Source organism: Triturus cristatus, chromosome 4_1 (genome assembly GCF_964204655.1).
Source record: "Triturus cristatus chromosome 4_1, aTriCri1.1, whole genome shotgun sequence".
In the NCBI taxonomy this organism is placed as follows: Eukaryota; Metazoa; Chordata; class Amphibia; order Caudata; family Salamandridae; genus Triturus; species Triturus cristatus.
In genome coordinates, this window is record NC_140585.1 from 458,754,605 (window position 1) to 458,774,890 (window position 20,286).

Genomic DNA, 20,286 nt, shown 5'->3' on the forward strand with positions numbered 1-20,286 from the left:
GGCTCTCGAGGGCCTCCGCAACCTCCCACGTCTATCCTGACTAAATCCTGGTAAATTTGACGGGCTTTTGCTGATGCATTCACGCTGAGGTGCCACCCGTTTTCCGAATTCTGATCGGACGCCGGGAACCCGAATGGTTGCGGCCTGCTGGTGCCTAGGTCCCGGTCTCGAGTTGGTGAGGTGCCCGGGTACGAAGTGAACAACAGCGGCATGCAGGGCTTGACCTGCCCCGTCCCCCGCACTTTCACTTTCGTTTTCAAGTCTGCTGTTTGAGATCGGCTGAGGGACCCTGGTGTTTCAGAGGAGCGCGGACAACGGAGTGTCTGGCCCGATCTTCGGACTATCCACGGACGTCCTGCCTGCGATCGCAGTGTCCGCTTAACTTAGCCAACGGGTCCCTGTCCCTGGCGCTGGCGGGTGCCAACCTTGGTGGCCTCCGGACGATGGCGGCGAGACTCGAAGGGGACAAGTCGAAATCTAAGTCAACCCGGAGGGGATCCTATGCTCAGGCCAACAACATGGACCATTACGCGCAGCTAAAGGGATCCCCCGCTGGCCTGCATAAATCGCCTGAGCGGTCTAAAGAGCTGGCGGGCCCGGTGTCGGAGTTTACCCTGCAGGACGTTATGGGCGCCATTGAGGAGATGAAGGCTGCTGTGGGTCAGCGATTTGATACCCTGGCACATAAGTTGGACGTGGTACTGATCGATGTGAATTTGGTCAGGGCAGATCTGTCCAAAACCAACGAGCGGGTCGACTCCTTGTCACATGCGGCGTCGAGCCTAACTGTGGACGTGGCCGCCCTGCAGACGGAGGTCCGTCGGTTGCGGCTAGCCAGTGACCAGACTGATCGTCGACTTGAGGATTCGGAAAGCAGGGCTAGACGGAACAATGTCCGTATCATCGGAGTGCCGGAAAGATCGGAGGAATCTGCTGCTGATCTTTTTGTGGAGGATCTGGTGATCAACCATCTCGCGCCCAAGGGATTGAGCAAGTTCTTTGCGGTGGAGCGGGCCCACAGGATTCCGGGTGGTGCGCCCAAAGTGGGTGCTCCCCCGCGGCCTATAATCGCTCGACTTTTTAACTTTCGGGATAGAGATGCTATCCTTCAGGCGTCGCAGGTGGCTGGGCCGCTGAAGTTTGAGAACTCCAATGTCAGCTTTTATCCGGACTTCACGCAAGCGGTCCAGAAACAGCGGCTGGGATTTTTGGGTGTCAAGCGGCGCCTGAGGGACATGGAGCTGAAATACGCGATGTTATTCCCTGCGAGGTTGCGGGTTGAGTTCCAGGGTCGTTCCCACTTTTTTGACCGACCGGAGGCGGTTGGTGACTGGTTGGATGCCCTACCGCGGGGACAGGATCGAGACGATCGGGCGGAGGAGAGCGGACGGGATGTGGTGGAGCAGGACTAGAACTTGGTTCCTGGCGATGGACTAGATTGACTATTCATTGCACCTTGGCTCAATTACACTCTAATCCGGCACATCATGCCCTTCAAATGTCTGGGGGTTGCGGGGAGCTTTTTGGGGTCCTTTCCTCCTTCTGGGGTTCTTTTGTGGTAAATGTTAGGGCGACAGGCACACTGCAAGTTGGGGGGGATGTTCGGGCTCAAGCAGGGGTGCAGGGAGGGGGGAGTTGTGGTTTTGGGTTTGTGGGGGAGGGGGGTTGTTGGGGATGGTTGTTGTTTTTTCGTTTCGCAGGGCAATGTGAAGTTGTTTGCTGATTTCTCCGGGTTGTGCTCTCCGGGATGTGGGATTCATGTGCAGGAGTGGGATGGGGGATAGGGGATTGCGAATCCTTTCGTGGAATGTGAATGGTCTGGGGGACAGGATCAAGCGCGGGGTGGTGTTACAGTTCTTGAAGCGGCTCTCGCCCGACATCGTTTTCCTGCAGGAGACACATTTGGTTGGGAACTCCTTCCAGGCCCTAAATAGGAGGGGCTATCGCCTGGCCGCTCACTCTGGCTTCACTTCTGGCTCTAGGGGAGTGGGCATCTTAGTTAGGACCTCCCTCCCACTGGCAGTGGACGAGGTGCTTCACGATGATAGGGGGCGATATGTGGCACTGGTGGGAAGATTTGAGGGTAGAACCATCTCACTGGTGGCTCTGTATGTGCCCCCGGGGTTGCAGACGACTACATTTGCTGACTTGGGGCGTTTGGTTCTGGGGCTTCCTGGGGGGGTTTTGGTGCTGGGTGGAGACTTTAATGCTGTGGTCTCTGGATTGGAGGAACGTCACCCCCCCAGGGATCTCCCTAGGGCTCAGGCCTGGTTGGGGAGTTTTTTGGACACTTTGGGACTGATAGATTGCTGGAGAATGATGCACCCGGGACAAGCGCAGTATACCTTTCACTCGGGGGCCCATGGGAGTCTCTCGAGACTCGACTATATGCTCATGCCGGCGACCCAAGCGGGGATGATTGGGGAGGTGCGTCACGTAGCCAGAGGTATTTCTGACCATTCCCCTATATGGTTGCAACTGAGGGTTGACCCTGGCACAGAGGGAAGAGTGGCACCTATTGGCCCCTGGTATCTTCGTAACCCTAAGATCCGCGCGGAGTTGGTCAAGTCCACTGATCACTACTTCACTGATAATGTGGGGTCGGTGTCGTCGGTCGTCTCCCTATGGGAGGCTTATAAGGTGGTGGTCAGGGGGCAGGCCTTGTCTCTTATCTCCCATACTAAGAGGTGCGAGAGAGCTGAGGTGGTTCGCCTGGAGACTGAAATAGCTGAAATGGAGGAGGACTTGGAGCATGGAGTTACTGATGAGAAATTGCATGTTCTCGGCCTCAAACAGTCAGATTATAGAGCGCTAGTCACGGAAGCTGCTAAAGGGATGTATAGAGAACAGCAAGGGCGTCTGTATGACGTGGGGGATAAGGCCGGGAAGTTGATTGCTTGGTTGGATAAGAAGGAGAGAGCGAGCAGGGTGGTGCCCGTTGTGGAGAGAATGGATGGAGTTCGTGTGACTGACCCTGTTGAGATTGTTGACTGCTTCGCGGATCACTTACGCGGGGTATACTCTCCGGTTTCCGTGCGTTCGGAGGAGGATTCTCATCTGTTGCTTCGAGACATCGCACTGCCAACCTTATCGGAGGCGGATGCAACATTGATGGAGGCGAAGTTGTCGTCGGATGAGATTGCTTTGGCCATTCGCTCGATCGCGTCTGGTAAGGCGGGTGGTCCTAATGGTCTTCCCATTGAACTATATAAGTTACGTCCTGATAAGATAGCGCCGTATCTTCGTGACATGTTTTCGGCGGCTCGTGCGGCGGGCTTCCTTCCCCCTGACCAACGCCTCGCCACCATAGTGGTGATACACAAAGATGGGAAGCCGCGAGACCGCTGCGCCTCCTATAGGCCCATTTCGCTGTTGAACGCAGAACCCAAAATTCTGGCTAAGGTGTTGGCTAACCGACTGGTTCGGGTCGCGGGCGACTTGATTCATCAGGATCAGTCCGGTTTTATACCCCATCGGAATACCGCCCTAAATTTGAGGCGGTTACACGGTGTGCTGGCTAGAGCCGAGTTTATACGGGAGCCGGCCATCTTGGCATCTCTAGATGCTACTATGGCGTTCGACACTTTGGAGTGGCCATATATTTGGGCCGTTTTGGCGAAATTTGGATTCGGCCCTGAGTTTATTGGTTGGGTAAAATTGTTATACGCTGACCCACTGGCTCAGGTGGTGGTGAATGGTAGGGTGTCGGCTCCCTTCGCACTGGGGAGGGGTACGCGACAGGGATGTTCGCTATCACTCCTTCTCTTTGCGCTTTCTTTGGAGCCTCTCGCCGCCTGGCTGCGTTGGGAGCCGTCGTTGCGAGGCATTAGATGGACGCCGGAATTCGAAGACCGTGTCTCCCTTTACGCGGACGACATCCTTTTATATCTCACTTCCCCCCGACAGTCACTAATGGTATTGGTGGACGTGTTGACTTCCTTTGGCCGCAACTCCGGCCTGGTTATCAACTGGGCCAAATCGTGCGTCTACGTCCTCTCCGGGGAAGCCCCCCTCCTGCCGCAAGACTGCCCTGTTCAGGTTGCTACCCTGGGGTTCAAATATTTGGGAATCTTTATATCACTGGATCCCGCGGTCCGCTATGAGCGAAACCTTCTCCCTCCCCTCAAGCGGCTGAAGGCCGACGTCGCAAGATGGCGACGACTTCCGCTTTCACCGCTTGGACGGGCGGCATTGTTCAAAATGATGTCGCTGCCTCGCTTTTTGTACGCCTTGCAAAATACTCTGGATGTCGTACCGGCCCGCTATTTCCGGGAGGTTGAGGGTCTTCAGCGTCAACTGTTTTGGGACGGGCGGCCGCGTATTGCTCTCGCCAAGTTAATGCTTCCTTGGTACGATGGGGGGGTTGCACTCCCTGATATCAAACGATACTATTGGGCGTCTCAGTTGGCGGCTGTGAACCACGGGATATATGGTCCTGCCTTAAACCCGGCGTTCGAGATGGATAAATTCCTGCTTCCAGGTGGGGATTATAATAGGGCGCTGTACTCGGTGACCCCGGACACGCGGCTGACGGGACCCACGCGGGTGGCGGTGCGTGTATGGCACGCGGCGAATGCTGCGATGGGGTGGAGGGATCGCTTGACTCGGGCGACGCCGCTGTATGCCTCTGGGCGGTTGGGCTGTTTGTGGAGATCGAAAGGCTTTGAGAAATGGGACATGATTGGTATATGTAAGGTGGGTGATCTTTGGGTGAAGGGAGCTTTCAAAACGTTTGAAATGCTTAAAAAGGAATATAAATTGAACGATAAAGAGTATTTCCGATATGCTCAAGTCCACCATGCGCTGTGTTCGGTTTTTCCGGACGCTGCTGCCATCCCCGAGTATTCTCCACTGGAGGATAGAGTGTTGGATGGCTATGAGCCCGACAGCACTATTTCTTTGATTTACAAGAAACTCATCAACGATCGCGCGGACTTGCTGCTCCGTCTGAGAGAGGCATGGACAGGCGATGGCTTGGAGCTGGATGATGAGGACTGGGTGTCGGCGGTGGCCTCCCCGAAGGAGGTGGCGATCCCGACCCGCCTCCGGTTTGTACAGCTGAAGATCCTCCATAGAGTGTATGTCACAGGGCCCGGTTTGCTGCGTATGGGTTATTCGATGGATGGATTGTGTAAGCGTGGATGTGGCCTGCCGGGCACGTTCCTTCATATATTGTGGGAATGTCCGGAGATTGTGCGATTCTGGAACGGTCTCCATACTGTACTGGAGGGGGTCACGCACGTGGCCCTGTTGCCAGAGGCTAGGAGGTGTTTGTTGAATGTCTGGGAACCGAATGATTGCAATGCGGCACAGACGCAGTGGGTGACCTTGGGGTATATGGTGGCTAAGCGTAACATTGCACAGCTATGGGGCTCCCCGAAGCCGCCCACGGTTGATGTATGGAAGGAGAATATGGACTGGTGTATGTTTAGGGAAAAGACGGTGCATGTGGCGAGAGGTAAGCCAGGGAAATGGAGTAGGGTATGGGGTCCGTGGAATTTATATCGAGGCCGTATCTGCGCCCCGCCTTTGCCATTAGAGGTCGATATTGCTTTGACCCCCTAGCTGCGCATTCTGCGGGAGTGTGTAATGTGTTTTCCATGCTTTGTTTTCCCATTGCCCCCCTTCACCGCTTCTGGACCAGAATTGTTTTGGACACTGTATGTTGTTCCCCGTCCTGGGAAGAGCACGCTGCTATCTCGGACTCTCATTGCCTTGAGTGTGTGTTATGTTTAATAAAAAATGAAACCGTTGTCTTAAACCGCTCCTGGCCTACGGCCATGGTCTGTTATAGGTGCTTACGGACTGCCGGGTACTTTGCCGCTGGTTCATTTGAATGTATGGCGTTACACTGCGGGCCCTCGGGCTCTATAGCGGCCGGCCCTGGTGGTTGTAGGCCCTTGTATGTCTTTTATTGTGTGCTAACGGTTTCTAATAAAATAAAAATACAAAAAAAAAGAAATGTTGTTTGTTTTTCAACACCATCCAACATCCATAAAAATGTTGCTGTTAACATGAAAAGAGGACCTGGGTCACAGAGATTATTTGCAATTATACTAGTGAGCTGCTGCTATATTACAATATTGAAAACTGACATCATTATTCCTGAATATTAGATAGAAAATCACATTTAGAATTTGGACCAGTGTGCCTGTGCAGTGTCAGTCACCTGGCAAAAGAGGGTGTGAAAAAGCTTACATTTGATCATAAATGTAAAGCTGTTCCGAATCGGGGCCCCAAAATTATGTTTGGCCCAGGACCCCAAAATCCTTAAGATGTCCCTTACTGTGGACAACAGTGACCACTGGGAGACTAAACAGTCATTTATTTTTCCCGCTTGAATTCTCTAGGGACCAATGTCAGAATGTGAAGCCTTCTTGAGGAATACACAACTTGAGACTTGTTACTGAGATGGCCAGGATTTTACCATTTCTTAAAATCATAAGAATTGCCTTGGTTTGCTTCTTATAGTCTGCTTCATTCTGCTATTTGTGACATTTCTGAGTACAGCAGATGACTGCTCCTGCTGTTATTTAATGTAACAATATGTAATTTATTGACCTCGGAAGAATAAAAGGCATCTTTTCAATTAACTGTGACTGCTTTATGAATTATACTGTGGGTAAGTATAATTTAGCGACGAGCATGACATGGTCGGTGTTGCTTCTTTAGTACTTCACGTCATCGGATTGTCTACATCTATATTGGTAGCGCTCAGTATAAAAGTAACTGTGTCTTTTAATGTGTTTTGTGTGTATCAATGCTGCTTAATTGAGTTTGCTTAAACACTTTGGGACCGATTCCGATATCGGCCTGAAGGGCTACGAACGATGGCCGGAGCCATTCCGACCGAATCGGAACATGTCGGCCGGATTCCTTTCCGACCGAGCCATTCCGATGGGCTCGGTCAGAAAGGAATCTGACTCGGATTTCCAGATGGCTGACGACAGGCTTGGAGAGCCCGTCCGCCATCCGGAAATCCCTCAGTACTCCCCTGGCTGCCTCTTTACGACCGAGGGAGTACGATGGCAGTTTTTCACTGCATTTTTGTGCCGGTCTTTCCGGCACAAAAAGGCAGTCGGAAACTGTCTTTGGGGGCCCCCAGTAGGGCCCCCATGGGTGCGAGGCTGCCGAATGGCGGCCTGGTGGCACATATGGTGCCCCTCTGTGGATCCCTGCACCCGGAGGCAGGCACCTTAGGGTGCCAGCCACAGGGTGCAGGGGTGATGATCTGCACCCCTACTTTTCACAATGCAAGCATGCATTCCACTCGGAATGCATGCTTGCATTGTGAAGTATACAAGTGCGACCAAGCCCTGTTCAGTCGCATCATACTTGCAGGGCCGTAACCGGCGACAGCAGGTCAGTCAGTTACGGCTCCTGACCGATGTCAGACGGACCTGAGTCCGTCCGACATCGGAATCAGTCCCTTTATTTCATGCTATATATTAGTGCAGCTGTTTATTTCCTTCCTAAATCCAAGTTCTTTGCTGGGATGCGAACCGGTGACCATCAGACCAAACAGATATCAAGCTCAGGTAGGAAACCTATTGCCATCCGGCCGAAATAGCTGCTAAACTTCAATATAATTTATTTTTGTAAAATAACTTTCATTTTCTCTGCCCAAAACACTACATTGTCAGTGGAACAAACCAACAGGGTCTCACCTTCCTTCCTTGTTCATACTATCGAGAGAGGGCCTGATCTAGAAGTCATCATCAGGCTGTGAGAGTGTTGCAGGGTCTAGACTGTCACATGCTGGTGCCCTGACGCTGTGCTGGTAGATTACAAGCCCACTGCTCCACATGCGGTCTCCTACATCCTGTCTTGCGGGTACGTCACCAGCTCACAACCTCTCCAGTCACACCATTTTGGATGAAAATGGAGATTGTGCATGCGTGGGCATATGCACTGTAGCACAAAACAGTTATGTGTTGTTTTTTTCTAGTGGCTGGCAACTGGGACTACTCCACCTGTAGGGACTCTTACATGGCTAAAGGGGCATCCAAGAAAGGATCTGGTGGCACAGTAGCCTAATGCATCCACTCCAGAAAGCTGTGTTTGGTCTCATGGCACAGGTTCAAACCCCAGTGTGTCCACTCAGCCTTTGATCCTTCCGAGGTTGATAAAATGAGATCCATTGAATTGGGTAATTATACGCATCTGTCATTCAGTGCCAAGATACCCCCCAGAGTGGACATGTACTTTTACACATAAATGTATTATGTTAAGCCTGGCACTTTCATAAGGCAAGCTAAAACCGATGACTTAGATTTGCACCTACTAACTGTTTAAAGTTGCTGAAAATGACCCATAAATAGCCTCTTTAGTAGTCGCTTGAGAGTGTTCCAGTAAGCAAAATATTGCTTTGCCAAATGCGCTGCAGACCGGTGCACCCTTTGTGTGGACCACCCATCATGCTGTAAAAGCACCCCTCTAGTCCACAGGCAACCCGCAGGCAGACTGACTACCCGTCTACATTAGTGTAGTCAGTGTGCCATGTGCCCTAGTGCAGAGTCTTGGGGCCCCTTGCTGCTGTCTGAATTATAAAAAACACAATAATTAGGGTTCAGTGGTTCCCTTAGGCCTCTGGGCCCCGGTGCCACTGCACCTGCTGCACCAGTGGAAACCATGCTCCTGCCTCTGGATAGCCTTGTTCGTCCCCTACCATCCTTTTAGGAAATGGTCCACTTCCGGGGCCCAGTTAGATGTCCTTGCTGAGTTCTGCATACTAGCAGCTGGACAGTTACTCCTCAGGTGGAAGAAACTGCAGCGGCCGTCAGCATATATTAAACGGAGCCCTGACATTTTGTGGTATTTCACGCAGCCACCCGTCTACCTCATGCCTGGTTGGATCGGGGGTTGCAAACGTCGAATATTGTGTTCACAAGCTTGCACCTACCTGCACTACACCAAAACCATAGAAATCTGACAGAGAGAAGAATAAATACACACCGACTAATGAAGGAAGCTGTAGTCATTGGCATTTAATATCATAACACGATGTTGCAACCCGCGTTTGGCTTTCTACCTTCGACGTGCGAGGCGTACAACAAAGGACGCCTCTTAGAGAGAATACAGTAAAGAACCTGAGATCATATGATCAACGGGAGGGGGAGGGCCGATTGGCTGAATTCACAGAGCTCTGGCTGGGCAAACAGTTATGTGCTGATGTAAAGGGCACTCACTAAGAGTTACGCAGGGCAGTGGGCTTTCCACTGCCTCCTTCCCGCCTGCCTCTCCAGCCTCTTGCTCGCGGAGGTGACCAGCAGCTCTCCTTGCGACATGATTAGCAGGACGCGGAGCCGGTCATCCCTCGCCAAGTGAGTCCTTTCTTGTCTCTTTCTGGATCCGAACTCACCCCCTCCGTTCGAGGGAAGAGTTTTTGTGTCGGAAACGGCGGGGGAAGGGGCCATGTGTAGGAGCCGCCGTACTTGCCAGCGCTCAGGAAACCGGGTTAAGCACTTTGTCAGGTGCGCTGCAGGGATCCCAGGGCAGCGGCCGTGATTTATTTCTTGGTGATGTTCACACCCGTTTACACCCACCCTCTTTTTTCCAGGGCGCCAGAGTCTCCCAAACCGTGATTTCACAGTATGTTTGTCTGTACAATGAAATGAATCCTACTTAATCGACTCATTTAAAGATTCTGATAACAATGTATCTCTTTCGGGTCCTATTTCCTGCGCTCTGTAACATTTCTTTGTTGGACAGTGTTACTGATTTAAAAGCAACAAAAAATGAAACCAATAAATAGAGTTGTTGTCATGGTAACGTGTTTTAGAAACCATCTGCTCCTTTTGGGAAAAGTTACATTCTTGTGGTAAACAAAAAAAGTTTCGCCAAGGTCTCAAATTCAAAGTTGTTAGTTGTGTCATATATTTCAATGTAGCACGGCTTTTTTTTTAACGTGGAGACTATATTGTAATACAGTTATTTGTAGGGGTATTAAATTAAGCATTTTAATGATGTAATACAGTCCCATCAAGTTTTTTGGTGGCATGCCAGAATAGCCCATCCATTTCAGGTTTTCTTTATTTTGTATTCTGGTACCTATGGTTGTGTTTTTCGGAATACGAACACACAAGTGCCATAATGGAAAGTAAAATGGGCTGCATGTTTTAGTTACTCATGCGGTAATGTGGAAACTTAAAACCTCTGGATAATAACTAGATTTTTAGAACTTTCATCGTTGTTTGGCACCACTACCTGGTATAATTCTGAAGATGCTTGCTTCCCTTGCCTTATGTGGACAGCACCCCTACTTGAGTGCTCTGCTAATGAGTATTATCGTACTTGCTAATTGGCCCTATGTGGTGTGACACAATGAGCAGACCAGGATGCTGGGATGCTCTGCAAACCAAAATCTGCCCTAGAAAAATATTCAAACCAGCCCCCACTGTAGGAGGCCATGATGAAAATGGGATCATGTAACATAGTTGGGTTATGGCAGCCTATCCTCCTGGGGAAGCAGCCCTCAATCTTGTGACCTACCATGAAAATGCCAGAGTGGGAGACTGCCCAGTCCCGCCCTGCTAGGATGCCTCGAGTGGCCTGACAGGATGCCCCTCACACTACCCTCCACACTCTAAACATGAGTTGTGTAGAAGTGAGTAGAGCAACCAGCATTTTTTTTTCAAGGTAACCTTTACAGAAAGTGAGATTCACAAAAAAGTATCAGAAACACATTTATGTATAACAATGCTACTAGGGAGGGATGTGATCGCCTGCAGTAAAGCAACTCTTAAACTGTAGGGGACTATCCCAAAAGTCTTAGGGCGACTGACTGATCCAGCTTTATCAAGGAATAGTTAATGGCCGGTTCACTCCAATTTGACACATTATGTGAATTGTGCCTTTTTAACCTAGGGTACTTTGCATGCTGGAATTTTTGGGATCCTTCTTCCATTCACTTCTGGCTCAAAAGGTCAAAACACGATAGCAACCCGATAATTGATTGAGTTTCGCCAGAAACACCATGTTCTAGTCATCAGTCTTACTTTTCTTTAGAACATTTTTGTTGACTTAGTTTATGTGAACTGGGAATACAACTTCTAGAACGCTATGGGTTGGTATAGGAAATCCGAGGCCTGGAAAAGTGTGTCCGTGGTGGCACAGAGTCGTCTGGTAACGTTGTGAAGGTGCCAAAAAAAGTAATGAGACCTCTTGGCAGCTATGTTTTACACACAATTCAGTTTTCAAACCCAAGTGTTCATTCTAGGTACTTAAAGAAGAAGCTTTCAGTTTCCTAACTTGATGGTGCTCTTTTTAGATAAAGGAGAAATGACATGGGGTGATCAGCTTTCAAACCCATAACTTTTGGGTTACAGTGACTGTATTAAACCTCAACCTATATTTATGAGCTAGCATATCTTCCAGTTTGCCCCATAGTATGCATGACATCTTCAGCCAGTCATGGCTTTCTGCAAGCACCACTTTGTGCCTTGAGATTGTAGCATTTTAGTTTTCTCAATTAAATCTACCTGCCTTCAAGCCCTATCTTTTCAAGTAAGTAATTGAAATTGGACAATAAGCGGGCAGTAGTTGAATCAGTCCACAAAAGAGAAAGATAGTAAGTTATATTAAAAAGTCTATTGGCCTTCCATCAGTTGGCTCACATTTCTAGATTACCTGTTGATTTAGGAAAGCTCCAAAGAGTGAAGGCACATGTGCTTTTGGATAAACCAGTAAGCTCAGGAATGAAAATTGCGTGCCGAGCAAGACTGAGTGCAGCTTGTTGAGCCCACTGCAAAGTTCATGGATCCAGTTCAGTTGATAATGGACTCGATCCACACATTGCAGAGGAACTGCAGCTTAGTAGATTGTACTGTAATAATATTTGGCAGTTCACACATTCATACTGGTATTTTTGGAATGCTTTTCCAGCTATAACCATCTGATGACCTTCCAGTGACTTAATAGCAAAGTTCCATACATTATTTTCCTAGGTGTGCTGCAATGAAGGGCCTATGCATTGCAGCAATGACTACGTGCACTGACGATGTGCAACATCTCCATATGTAATCAATCGCAACATGTACGAAATAAATGAGTGATGTTTGTTACACCAGAGACTTAATTAAAAATTAACTCAAAAAATTTACGTTTGACTCATTATAAATACATATAATAGTCAGTTTTGAGGCACAAAATAGATTTTGGAGCCAGAACCGCCATGACAACATGGATTGCTTACTTTCGTAGCAACTTCACCCAACAGATAGCTTGCTTAATCTTCCCGACGACCCCCAGCGCCGGGATGCCTTCGGGTAACTGTTCGCGCTTTACAAATACTGGATTTACACATACAGAAATTACAACACTGAGATTTTTATACCATATGTCCTTCTCTCATGTCAATTATCCCCTTCTCTTTCAGCACAAGACCCTTATTTCAAGTACCTTCATGTAGGCAAGCTTTTTTAGCAGCAGTCAGCCATTTCATCCTATTTGGGTCACTCGTATTGTCCATAAAAAAGGGCTTTTTATCAGTCTACGTTCACTCCATTCACAAGGATTTGGGTGGGGTCTGGAACGAACCTAGCGGCTAGGGGTCGCAAATCCTTATTCTTCTTTTACTTCTGTTGATCTGAAGTTGAGCTCTGTGGCCAGCAGAGAAAAAAAAACAGGGAAAAAATACGGAAGCCATTTGTGCACAAAGCATCTGGGGGGGGGGGGGGGGGGGGGGGGGGTCAGCTTCAAGAAATTCATAGAAATAAATTAATATCGCTCCATACACCAGAACTCACCAAAACTCCAGTGACACCATTAGAAACCTCAGAAGGGGCCCCCTTGACCCTGGGACAAATATCACCCAGCCATAGAGGTTGAGCCCTTGAAGCGCAAATGTATCACTCGCAGGACCATATGGACGCTATGTGTAATTTAATGTAACAGAAAATATGATAAATCATAACGTGCCACTTCCATGGTTTGAGTGAGGTGTTCAGTCCTCAGACGCAGTTAGTCTTTGGCCTCATGATGGAGAAATCACCCCTAGTTGATAGAAGATCAGGTGGGACCTCACCCTCCTTTTTAGGTCTCGCCTGAGCCAGCACATGCGTTGATCTGCGAGACATTTAGTTAGTGCGTTTTCAAAGTGCTAACAGAGGCTTTCCTGGCCTTAAGCTTGCGATTACGAGTGCGTGCACTCGCGCAGTCGCCATCTGTCTTTCCTCCATCATGTCTCGCTCTGCCCCTCCCCCACCACAGAGCGCGTCCCTGCGATAACTTTCGCTTTCACAGCCGCTCGGCTGCTTTACCTTCACGGCTGCGCGGCCAATGCTTGTTTCAATACAGCGCGTGAGATATGGCTGTCTCGGGGGTCTCTGTCACATCCTGCAGGGGGCATCATTCTGTGTTACGCCACTGGCTGCAGTGGCTGCGCCGACCCCTGCCTCAGCTGCTTAGGGCCGAGTCATGGTTGTCGCCTGCTTCGTTGAAAGATTCTCTTTAATGTGAAGAGATAACCCCCGTTAACAGTGTGGTAATGCCTCACTTTCCTACTGAGCGCTATTCGACGGATTAGGCGGGATTAGCAGTTATTTGCATTCCTTAGTACAAACTCCAGACCAGCTTTGAGCGGTGACTTCACTCCAGCGTTCGGCGCGGCGTGGGCTCGGCCGATGCGAGGAATTTGTTTTCAAACTGATGAAAACCATTGAAGCTTTTCCCCTCTGTCACCGACCCCTCGCCATGAGGCCTGGACACATGAGGATTACAGGCTCTGTCAGACTGTGATTCTTGTTCATGAACCGCGCCTCTGTCCTGGCTCAAATAGCTCTATTAGTACTCTCCAGACGTCTGTCTTTGTGCATTTCTCCTTCCTCCCTCATTTATCTACCTTCGCTTCTATTTTCTCTACCTTTTCCTCAAACTCTTCCCTTTTTAACAATCTATGGCTCTTGCTTCCCTCTGTTTAAACCCCCGTGCCTGTTACCTCCATCTACCCCATCATCTTCCTTTGTCCTTCACCTCCCCCACCCTTGTCCTTATTGAGGCGTGTCCATCCATCTGTGACCTGCTTCCTTTTATTAACAACTGTTGGCATCCATAGGGCTTGTGTTAGGGATGGAAACAGGAGATGCACACCATGTCTATGTCCCTGTTCCTTATGTCCCCTGCATACATAATTTATTTACTTGTTTTTATATAGCACAAGTACTTTACCCAGAGGTGTCAGAGTGCTTTGCGACAGAGCGAAGTATATTGGATCAGACATTACAGTTACATATTTACATAGTAAACAAGCATTGGCATAGCCAATAGGTCTCGCCTTTGGGACCTTATAAGTGTTTAGCCATGCAACAGTTGATGTTGTTGCACCAAGGATATTGTGCTCCATAACTAAATACTTATAAGGTCCCAAAAGCGAGACCTATTGGCTATGCCAATGCTTGTTAATATCTTTCTATTGGTTTTCTTTAATGAAGCTAGAACTTAAACAGTTGGCAGGAGTGGTACACATTGCATCAAACATATTTCAGCTTACTTGACAGCCATCTCAGCCGCCACATACGGGGACCATAAATCAGAAGGCAAAAGAGGTATAGCTGCACATTTCTATCGGACACCAAGAAAATTCCTCAAATATTTTAAGAGGGCTCAGTAGTCTAAGTTTCCTACCTGCGATATTACCTACCTGCTCCATTGCACATGATTCACAACTTATTTCACATTCCTAAGTAGTACCACGGACATTAAGGGGATCTGTGGTGTGGTGTATGCAGTGAGTTCTTTGCAGGTATCTGTGCCAGCAATATTATGTAGTGTCTTGAAAGCAGATCAGCTGTGGGATGCTGGCACATCAATGTGTGCTAAGAGAGAAATACATTGGCAACAGGGATATCTCACAGTGTTCTTTGAACTAATTTGCATCCGTGGTGCTCCCTGGGTCCAACCCAGAGCCCATCCATTGGAGCTGTGCTACCAGGCCACTTTATGCATGACTGACCCCCGATCAAATCTATTAGAACCGTATTCAGTTTCCTGAAGATGTGGCTAATGAGAGTGACCAGGGTGGTAGAAAATAAATATTACAGTAGTGGGGGAAGATTCGTCTTTGCTGAAGCTACCCAACCTATCGGAGTGAGAGGTAGTTTCCTATAGAAGCTCAGCGATCCCTTTGCAGCCATTAGGATTCTTGTTAAATTCCCAACCACAGCAACTTCTTGTCACCTATAAACATTCGCTCCTGAATACTTAAAAGAGTGGGGTGCTGCATTCAATCCAAATTTGGATCTATTGAGCTTGAGCCTAGAGAGCGTGTCATACTATTCACAATGAGACAAAACCATAGGTAAGGATTTTAGGGGTATATAGCAGCGTTTCATCTGCATAAACTAACACTGTATGCATGTTGTCTTGCAAAAAAAGTATGCTTCCGTTCCAGTCTGTACACATTTCTGGCAAAAGGCTCCCTTGCTTATGTGGATAGCAACAGGGAGAGGGGCACCCCTATTGTGTGCCTCTAATGATCGGGAAATGAGCAGACATGACTTTCCCAATCATAACCCATTCTATGGGGTCAGTATGAAGCAAATAAATCCACATTAGTATCTCCTCATCAAAGCCCATTTTCTCCAGTACATGGAAAAGGTAGCTCCTCCTTTGCATATAAAATGCCTTTTCTATGTTGATGGAAACCACTGCCTCATTCAAGTGGTCTGAGGGGAGTCTGTCTAACGAAACAATATACAAGTGTTGACCGCTGTGCTCCTACCCTGTTTAAAGCCACTCTGGTCTGAATGTACCCAATAGGAAATAACTGCCCAGGTACTGTTTGACAACACCTTGCCTAGTATCTTGCTAACTAAGTTAATGATTGATACCTCGTCAGGGTAAACAATCTAATATGTCCCTCCAAGTTTTGACAACATGGTATTGGCTCCTGAGTTGTGGTTGGCAAGTTTTCTCTGTCTCTGAATGCTTTGTACATGTCCTAACACAGATGAGCCACTGATTGTTTTAATTTTTATAGACGCTGTCCCCAGACTTTCGCTGCCTAGGACCTTCCCTGTTGTCTGCTGACTTACAGCCTAATGAAGTTGAGCCAGCAGGAGTGGGGCTTCTAAACTTTTGGCCTGATCAGTTGTGTGGCATGGTATTCCAGACATTCAAATGTATGCGCTCCGCATGGGTGGGCCTGAGTCTGTACCTACATCATAGAGGTGTGTGTAGTAAGCGGCATATACTTCATGGCTGAATGTGATTTGAGGAGTTGCCCTGCTGGGTGTCTGGTGACTTTATTCATATTGTTCGAGGTCTCTGCCTGAGTCAGCCTTGCCAGTAAATGGCCCTGCCTGTCTCTTCTGAATGTTTCCAAGCCACATATGACTTGTACTCTAATGAAACCAGTCTTTGATACCGTTCAGCATGAAATTGCTCTTGTGTATCAGATCTGCGTTATCAGTCTCTGACCCTGGATCCTGAGTCTCGAGGGTACGCATTTCACCCTCTGTCCTATTGAGATGCATGTGCAACACCACATGAACCCTCCAACAATCTTCAGTGGTGATGGCCTTAATCTCACAATAATGCTCCACTTCCTGTGCTATCATGCCCCGTATGCAGTGTCTTCCAAAACTGCTGGTTGCAACCAACAAGTGGGAAGTCGAGTGGCTATAGCTCCCCACTGTATCGATAAATATGGGTGGTTGTGGTCTAAAAGGCTTCTAGTGCTGAGTCCCATGTGCCATCTCCAAAAGATGTGCAGTGGAGGAAATAATGTTTATCCTGATGTCTAAGAAATGAAGAGTTGTGAGTCTACTTTCTCCCGTCTGGGGTCATGGCTCTCCACATCTCCTTAATGCCCCAAGTCCATACCCAATCCACCAGCTGCTCTGAATAGTTGCATTCGGGTGCTCCGTGCACCAGGGGATGAGACCTATTCTTGTCCATGCTTGAGGCTCCTGTCACTACTAGAGGCTCAAATGAAATCTTGGCCAATGCAATATTAAGGTTACAAAGGAACATTGCTTCACCCCTGTTAGGAGGATACACTTCCAGTAGCTGGACCACCTTCCAATGTAATCTACCTCCCCAACCCCCGACATACACATACCTGCAATCCGGGTCAGCTATCTCCACCTCAACTGTGAAGGTACCCTTGGGTGCACCCACAGTAGAACTCTTCTGTCATATGCCGAGTAGGAGGAGGTAAATAGCTGAACCTTCCACATGCATGTCAGCCTGTTCCCTTCTAACTTGGTGAGGTGTGTCTGTTGAAGACTGCAAAATGTGCACCCCGCTCTTTTCAGGAATAGATGGACCAGATGTTTCTTCGTGTCAATCTTAAAGCCTCTGACATTCTATGAGATTAGTGGGTACCTACCTGCATTACCCTTATGTGTGTGCATTTTTAAAGAGAAAGATATGTAATATGGACTTGTGCCTCACACTGATGTGCGCCTTTCCCACATCCAGTGGCCATATCGCGCATACTGTTGTTGTGCAGATCAGTGTTCCAGTGTAATGTTGATTGTGTATGGTGCCAGTATCGCTGTGTACCCCTTCCTGCTGAATTGTTTAGCAAACCAGGGGGGGTTGCACAAGGCATTTACGTCAATACTGGACAAATCAGCCAACTCCAGCAAGGACCTTCATTGTGAGGACTCATATCCAACGTTTCCCTGTCTTGCATCACTAGAGCCTGTGACTGAACATATGCCATCTTCAAACAGGAGCAGAACATGCGAGTACATAGCAGTCATACGTCATAAATTCCCGGCTGGTGTGGGGAATTCGGCTCCTAACCGTGTGGGGCCAAGCAGATCTTCAGCCTGACCCCTTCCTTAGTTTTCCATATTGCAGGCCAGCCGCTGCGGTAAGCCCCCAGGGTGGCCCAGCACCCGCACCCTGAAGGGAAAAGAGAGGGCGACTCCGGCCCAGTTCATGTGTCTCACGTCTCCCAGCAGGTCCTGCCACAACCATCAGTCCTCCATCACCTTCTGCGGGTCATGTGGTTTACATGTTATGGGCTTCCAGTGAATCCAGCTTTCCGCCGGCCTCCGGTCAAGCAGAAGCAGCCTTTTTAGCATGGGGGGCTCATTTGCCAAACCCCAGCTGTCTCTGTGGCCGTGAATGAGGTATTTAAATGATGAGTGATTTGTGATTGTGGGGACTTGAGGCTGGAGCCGTGCTACTCTTTGCTAGCCATCTTTGCCATCCTAGCCACGCCCCAGACCTCAGACTCTCTTAATCCCTATATCAATTCAAATTAAAGATTTCCAGCTGGGGTTGTTTCTTGGGAATGAGGAAGGGAGACCCAATCCTTCAGTTTCTTAAACTGAATGAGCACACAGCTCACTGATTGACTTTTCCATACATGTCTTGTCTGTGGGAGCAAGAGGGGAGATAAGATCCTTTGAACATTTAGCCATTGGCCCTTCTGGAAGTATTACATAGAGGACTAAGCAGGATGACGGAGCAGGTACCCCATTTAATCCATGGTCCCTTCTTACCATGCTCATCTACAGAAAAAAGGACTGTATCCCACCTGATTTCTGAAAACTGTTTTATGCTATGAATGTTAACCAAAACTACTAGTTTACGAGATACATTGCTGCTTTCTCATTACAATTGCACGTGGCAGGTTTATTGAAGTCATCCTATGTCTTTTGTAGATGTTACAGCTTGAATCTATAAAAAGGTGAAAGGAAGCCCTTTGCTCATAATGAGAATTATCTATGGCCCATTTAAACCCACATAGTACCTTGCATGCCTCACCGCTGACTACTGGAATAGCTAACAGCACTTCATCACCTTAATGTTTGAGGTAAAGCTATGCCTTTGTGATATTAGTGAGGAGGTACTCACTAACTTTCATGATGTCATCTCGTACGTTCATGATGTTTTCTGGGACCAGAGACAACTCATCTTGGTCCAGTGGCAGTGATGTAATATGCAACATTGGCGCTAATTTGATGCCATTTCCAGTAATGTCAACAGTATGCTAATTGGTGGCTGGAAAATTAAACAATCCTCTAACTTTTTGCTCACACTGTGATGGCAAGCCGGGGTTGCTCATTGATCAAGAGAGCTTAGTAGTCAAAACTCTTCCAACCTCACTGTGTCCTCACCCCTACACACATTCAGGCCCATTGGTATGAGCCACCTGAGACTCTAGTCAACACCCTCCAACAATCACACTGGCTAAATTACCAACAAGACGGTACAAAAGGGGGTGGTGATGGACGGAGCATCAGAACCAATCAAACACTCACACCCAGTCAACAGATCTGGGTTTGATCCATCACCGTTCTTTAGCCCACTCTGCCACCCCAGTTCAGGCATAGCCATATGCAAATCAGTCTGACCCTGTGCCTCATGGGAACAGTCCAGCCCAAACTGCCAAGCCATGCCTTCCCTGGACCGGAAATTACCAACAAGATGCAGAGCAGGAAGAACCTCTTGATCCTGTAGTCTCATGTCCCTCTGTGCAAACCCCACCCCAGAGAAGTTGTAGAGCAAGAGGCATTAATAAGAGGTTTCTACTTCTACAGTCAAAGCCCCCTGAGCAGCCTTCACCCAAAAGAAGTTACGAAGGAATTAGCATTGATAAGAGGATCTTTCACCCCTCGTCACAGGCCCCCTGGTGTGGTGCCTCTAATCCGCTCCCCCTCCAGCTATTGACGCTTCCACTGGGCCGCGGCTCCACTATTCACACCTAGAGAAAAACTAGCTATTATGCCGGTCGCGAGGTGAACCTCTCTCTCTTGGTGCGTTTGTGCCCCTGGCACAACTGTGAGCCCCAGTGGAGGCAGACCATGCATAAGCACACCCTGCTGTGAATATATGCTTATCACCCTTTTGCACTGTAAACGTTTTTCATTGGTCAAAAAGCAGACATTCATAATGAGCTACAGAACAGTGCTCAATTTGTCACTTGTTAAAAAATGTGGTAAATTGATCACAATGCCACTTTTTATTGTTAAACTCTACGTTGAAAGCTTTCCCAATTGTGAGTTAATAAATACTAAACTAAACCTCCAAACATTGTTTAGAAAGCATTAAAAACCGAATTACTTTAATTGAAATTTTATAAGTGTATAACAAATTTGGCATGCTGAACAACAAATTGCAAAACGCTAATTCACCATATTTCTGTTGCTCGTACATATCCCTCGATAACTACTGAAACCGGGCATTGGTCATGGCATTTAAAGTTGTACTGGGGTACAACATTGTTCTATGTACATGATATGCCTATCCTTGCCAAATTATAATTGTAATAGTTGTGAATGCGTTGCCCAGGCAGGGCGGACATATGGTAACCTGTATCTTGAAAGA

The 20,286-nt window shown here is 48.2% G+C and overlaps 1 protein-coding gene across 11 annotated transcripts in view; it reads left to right on the forward strand.

Annotated features, from left to right (window-relative positions):
- Nucleotides 1-20,286, forward strand: part of CALD1 (caldesmon 1) — a 567,652-nt gene that overhangs the window by 324,195 nt on the left and 223,171 nt on the right. Inside the window, exon 1 of one of the 11 annotated variants that reach the window (XM_085652627.1) lies at nt 9,140-9,323. The exons of the other annotated variants lie outside the window; for them this stretch is intronic. Coding sequence (XP_085508753.1) covers nt 9,286-9,323 — 38 coding nt within the window. The 5' untranslated portion in view covers nt 9,140-9,285. Of the gene's footprint in view, nt 1-9,139; nt 9,324-20,286 lie in introns of those variants that run through there. 11 annotated transcript variants of the gene reach the window in all.